The sequence below is a fragment of the Camellia sinensis genome, chromosome 8, assembly GCF_055761805.1.
Source record: "Camellia sinensis isolate YWXY chromosome 8, ASM5576180v1, whole genome shotgun sequence".
Lineage (NCBI taxonomy): Eukaryota > Viridiplantae > Streptophyta > Magnoliopsida > Ericales > Theaceae > Camellia > Camellia sinensis.
Window position 1 is genome coordinate 85,025,259 of NC_138968.1, and position 5,939 is coordinate 85,031,197.

Here is a 5,939-nt window from a genome sequence, read left to right on the forward strand (position 1 = left end):
AATTCATTAACATTCGACACAGTCCAACATTCAATCCATTTTTTTTTTTTGAACAATCAATTTTTGTTTATAAACATTCAATCCAATATTGAACAAAATTCATTCAACCCAACCTAAATATAACATTAAAATTCATCATATTTTCCTGCTCAATCCCAAACTTTACAATCATTCCTTTCAAAACATTAATTGAGACAAGTTTTAAACATCTATCCATTGAAAACCAGTAAGTAATTGAACAAAAATTAAAAGGAAAATCAATGAAGGAATCCAAAAAAAATTCTACAACAGGAAGGAATATATATGGTTTTGAAGCATCAGCCTTGTGCTTGATCGTTTTTGGAAGTCACCTACAAATAAAATAAGAAAAGTTAGAATCTAGAAACATATCCAAAATGAAGTATTCTCATAAAAAACAATTAACCATATGGCAAAAAATTTATATGATTACATTACAAACATTTGATGATGACTATACCACAATTAATATCCTCCAATTCAAATCTAAACTAGAGGCAATTCAGATCCTATATATAAAATAAATGCACAACATGACCCTTCACCATATTGTTCCCTTAATGCTGTGGACACTGAACATTGATTTGTTTGGTGAGATAACCAACATTACACACAACTTAAAACAATATCATCACTTTACTATTATAACCTCCAACAAAGATATAACACCTAATAAAAGTAGGAAAAAAGAAGCGGGAATAAAAAGAAAGCTAAAGCTAAAATGAACAAATTTGAATCATCACAGTTAATTAGGTGATTGCCTTCAAATTCAGAAACACATTGAAAACATAATGAGAAACATATATAGTTTTCAAGATCTTGTTTCTCATTATGTTTTCAATGTGTTTCTTGTCAACAATATATGTTTACTACCACCTAATTAACTGTGATGATTCGTTACTCTGTCCTTTTACGTTACTCTGTCCTTTTAGTTCCTTCTCAAACAATATATTGCATATTTACCAACAAAAAACAAGCCCTAACATGTTACTCTGTCCTTTTAGTTCCTTCTCAACAATTAGGATTGCTGACTTTTGTCCTTTTTTATATGTTGTGTGTGCATGCAGTGGGGAAGAGTGTATTAAAAATTAATAATAAATAAATAAATAAATAAAAAGCAAAGTTAGTATTGAATTAACAATAGAATCCAAAATATTTGACCCTGAGCACAGAACAAAAGGAAAGTTGGTTGGACAATCATATTTATGCCATGTATATGTGGATTTGTTCTATCATACAATTTTTTTCCATTAAAAATATGCTATCACATGCACATCTGCAGGTCCTATAAAAATGTCAACCTAAAAAGATTTTGCCATCAAATTAGGTCACAAAAGCACACTTATCCATTGACTTACAAAAATTGATGAAGCAAATTTTAGTGTTAAATGCACCATCTCGCTACTGCATATTAGCAGATTTCCTAGTTTACCATGCACCACAATATCCTTACTTGAAGTATTGACCAATAAAACATTGGTTACTATTGTTTTTACCATCAGTTCAATTTAGATTGTCACAGATTTGATATTGAGAGAAATATCTCAACAAGTGTGCGATACCAAAGCAGGCCAGATGACAACAAATCATGCTCCATATCATTTACAAATAAATTTTTGATAGTGGAGAAGCTTAGATGACAAAATTATACTGCTCATGTCCATGGACCAATTAATTGATGTAATAAAACAAAAACTACTCTCATTCCACGCCATGGTAAAAGATAATGCAAATGATAAAATGAAAGTTGTTAATATTATTGACTTCATCAAACTTGATACTATAGGCAAAAGGTGTCAATAAAATAATAGTTTATTCCCCCCATCAAAAATAAGTGCACAAATCCAAGTACTTGGAATTTTTCCCAATAAATTTATGAAATGGAGCCAGTAGTTATAATATTCTAAGATTCCATTCAGCATCAGGGTTAATGTATGTAACTAGTAGATAAACTACAAGGGATAGACCAGACCATAGTAAAAGATAATGCACATGATAAAATGGAAATAAGTTCGTCAAACTAAAATTTCTGGGAAACCTGTTCATAGCCACCAAGTCTGATGACTGCTCTCCATAACCTAACTCACATATACAAGAAACATTAGTGCAAATCAGGAAGCACCCAAAAAATTAAAGCAAGCAAATTTGACAATTAGGGTCACTCATAACTCACTTGAGGCAATTTAATGGCTCTCCATAAAATCTTGGGGGTTTGAATTCCAAGCACCTCTCTTTGTGGAAAGTTTCCAGCTCCTTCATGAATGCTGCTTGCTCTTCCTCTGTTCCGGCCTCATCGCCCCCATTAGCATTTGTTTCCAAGAATGACTTGTTTGAGGTCTTGTATGATAAATCCCTGCAAACAAACAAGCTATACTGCTGGCTACCAGTATCATGAGAGGGAATCCTTCCCATATAAATCTTTTTGTTCTTATTGGGATGTTTTTGTAGAGGGCAAAGAAAATGAAAGAGAAATGAGAAATAAAGTAGAAGTTAATTTATTTTTTCTTTTAGGGAATGCCATAAGTTTTCCTTCTGTTGTTGCCAAAACTGGAACATGTAATTTTAAAATGCTTAGATAGTTAGAGTTGCATTGGTGAAGAAGAAAATACTTACAAATACTTCAATGATTTGAGACCAAATAGAGCAGGAGCTATTTCCCCAGTCAAATCACTAGAGGAAAGGTTCCTGAATGAAAGAAATGTAACTCCATTTAGAGATTAAATGGTTATGGTCAGTGTTGATATATAGGCATAAAGATGGTAGGATACTCACAATGACGTAATTTTTGGTGAATTGTTACCATTGTAGCTATAATTTACATTATTCCATGAAGAATTCATTGGCTTGCACGGATCTCCTTGCCAATTTTTCTTCACCCGATACGTCAATGAGATATTCACCATAGCATCAACTAATATTTTAGAAGGTAAAAAGAGAATGATATGAAACAAGTTAAGCCGAGTAGACGAGAATGAAACAAGAGCAGATGAAAAGCAGTATAGATGAGAAAAACTAACATGGTGTTTGTGCAAATTAATTTCAAACGAGTGTTGATTTGTAAAAATTAAGAACCCGACATGGAGAAGTTATTACACGCAATAAAATTCTGCAAAACTAAGAAACCTGTAGTCATTATTGCTCAGGGAGTCAATTGGGAAAAATGTATCGATCTGCACCGAAATACAAATCTCGAACAAGAATCGAAATTCAAAACATGGAACACATACAGTAATAAATTACGAATCGAACCCAGATCTGGAAAAGTTTTCTTCCGAATGTTCACATTGAATAAACACATCGGATACAAAAAATTATTCAAATTACGAAGAAATTAAACAAATGAGAGCGATGCGAATAAAAAATTGAATCAATTAAACAAAAAAATTCAACAGAACAATTGAATCAATGAAGTAACCTTCAGATCAGCGAACGAAGCAGAGACATTCGGGATCTGTAAATTGTGGATCTTACATCTGCTAATAGAAGTTGTGTATATGTGTGTATGTAATTTCGAAACACAGAGAGAGAGAGAGAGAGAGGGAGAGAGAGAGAACCTGCTTGCTTATGAAGGACTAATAGACTGATAGCGTGAGACAGAGAGGGAGAGAGAACCTGTGATCTGCGGCGATGGCGGTGGTGATTTGCGGCTGCGGCGGTGGCGATGTGCGACGTACGGTGAGCGACTGTGGTGAGGGACTGTGCTGAGATGAGGTGGAGTGAGGTTTGGTGGTGATGTGTGAGAGAGAGGACTTTTGTGTTTGTTCAAAACGAGAATGGAAGAGGGCGCGAATATTAAAAGTAATTTCCCCCGCAAAGTTTTAGACCAATTTAGCGACTAAATTGGTTATTTGTCGCCAAATAACGCATATATGACTAAAACTTCCTGTAGCTAGAACTTTTCGTCAAAAAAAACTTTTAAAAAATCCCTATATACCAAAAATACTAAAATTCAATATATTTTTCGTATTTTGTGTATTTATTAATTTTTAAAAATATTTTTTTACAATATTTTACTTTTTAGATACATTTAAGTAAGATAGATCTAAAAAAGTAAAAAAAAAAAATACTTACAACTTTTAAAATATTCACTTAAAAAAAACCCGAAAAACAAAATATTCAGTGGCGACGGTAGAGGAGAGATAATAGTAGTAGTAGTGGTGGTAGTGGTAGTGGAGTGGTAACGATGGTGGTAGAAATGGTAGTCGTAGAGGTGGAGTGGCAACAATGGTAATAATGCTGGTAATGGAATGACATTTGCAGTAGTAGTGAATGTGGTAGAGGAGATGAGTGGTGAAAGAGAGATGAGTGAGAGACAGATAGAGAAGAGAGATAAAGAGAGAGAGAGACAGATAGAGAAGAGAGATAAGGTGATGAGCGAGAGAGAGACAAAGTGGTCGCTCAAACTGCATTTTCTTGTAATGAAGAGCTCGGTAAATAGAGAAGAGGTGATGGAGAGAGTGAGCAAGGTGAACACAATGGGGGAGAGAGACAAATAGACGAACAGACACATAGAGAGAAAGAGAGAGAAGAGTGAGAGACAGACAGACAGACAGACATGGAGAGAGAAATAGAAAGAGAAGAGTGATGATTGAGAGAGAGACAGAGAGAGAAAGAGATAGAGACAGAGAGAGAAAGAGATAGAGGAGATGGGTGGTGAGAGAGAGATGGGTGAGAGACAGATAGAGAAGAGAGATAGAGAGAGAAAGACAGAGTGATGAGCGAGAGAGAGAGAGAGAGAGAGAGAGACAAAATGGTCGCTAAAAGTGCATTTTCTTGTAGTGGAGAGCTCGGTAAATAGAAAAGATGAGAGGGAGAGAGCGGGAAAGATGAACACAATGGGGGAGAGAGACAGACAGACACACAGAGAGAAATAAAGAGAGAAGGGTGATGAGTGAGAGAGAGACAGACAGACACACAAAGAGAAAGAGAGAGAGAAGAGTAATGAGTGAGAGAGAGAAAGAGATATATATATATATATATATATAGAGGGGAAGAGAAAAAGAGATAGAGAGACAGACAGACAGACAGAGAGATGAGTGAGTAAGAGAGAGAGAGAGAGACAATGTGGTCGCTAAAAGTGCATTTTCTTGTAGTGAAGAGCTCGGTAAATAGAGAAGAGGGGAAGGAGAGAGTGAGCAAAGTGAATACAATAGGGGAGAGAGACAGACAGACAGAGACACAGAGAGAGAGAAGAGTGAGAGACAGACATAGAGAGAGAGAAAGTGAGAAAGAAGAGTGATGAGTGAGAGAGAGACAGAGAGAGAAAGAGATAGAGACATAGACAGAAAGAAATAAGAGATGAGTTAGAGATAGACAAAGAGAGAGGGAAAGAGAGCGAAAAGAGATGATCGAGAGAAAGACATAGAAAAAGAGAGAGATAGAAAGAGCAGAAAGATGAGCATGAGAGAGAGAGAGAGAGAAGAGAGACGAGTGAGAGAGATAGAGAAAGAAAAAAGATGAGAGAGAAAAAGAGACAGAGACAAAGACAGACAGACAGAGAAGAATGATGAGTAAGAGAGAGAAAAAGAAGAGAGAGAGAAAAAGAGAGAGACAAAGAGAAAAAGAGATAGAGAGTGGGAGACAAAAAAAGAGATAGAGAGAGAGGAGAGAGAGAGAGATAGACAAAGTATAGCGATCCCGGGTTTACCCTTGTTGTACAGTGATCCGGACATGTGTCCGTGGATGTTGGTTGTTGTTTATTATCTTGTTTGCATCCTTGTTATTTCATATTTGAGTTATAGGATGTGTTAGGCAGGTTTGTTACAGGTTGGTTGTGTTCGAGAGCCTAGTGTTGCTGCCCAGAATTTTGGACCTTCGCTCGAGCGAGGAGTTGGTCGCTCGAGCGAGAGTGGGGTTCGTGTTTGGTGGGTCGAGCCAGAGTGGCTCGCTCGAGCGAGCGGTTGCACCTAGTTCTGGACCTG

At 36.1% G+C, this 5,939-nt stretch overlaps 1 protein-coding gene across 1 annotated transcript; it reads right to left on the reverse strand.

The window, feature by feature from the left end:
• Positions 1–215: 215 nt before the first annotated feature.
• Positions 216–3,549, reverse strand: LOC145796620 (uncharacterized). Its single transcript, XM_082881814.1, has 5 exons — positions 2,791–3,549; positions 2,632–2,703; positions 2,192–2,371; positions 2,057–2,096; positions 216–350 (listed from the first exon to the last, which is right to left on the reverse strand). Exons 1-5 carry the CDS (start codon positions 2,919–2,921, stop codon positions 318–320), a joined length of 456 nt encoding a protein of 151 aa, XP_082737940.1. The 5' UTR covers positions 2,922–3,549; the 3' UTR covers positions 216–317.
• Between the last annotated feature and the right edge of the window lie 2,390 nt (positions 3,550–5,939).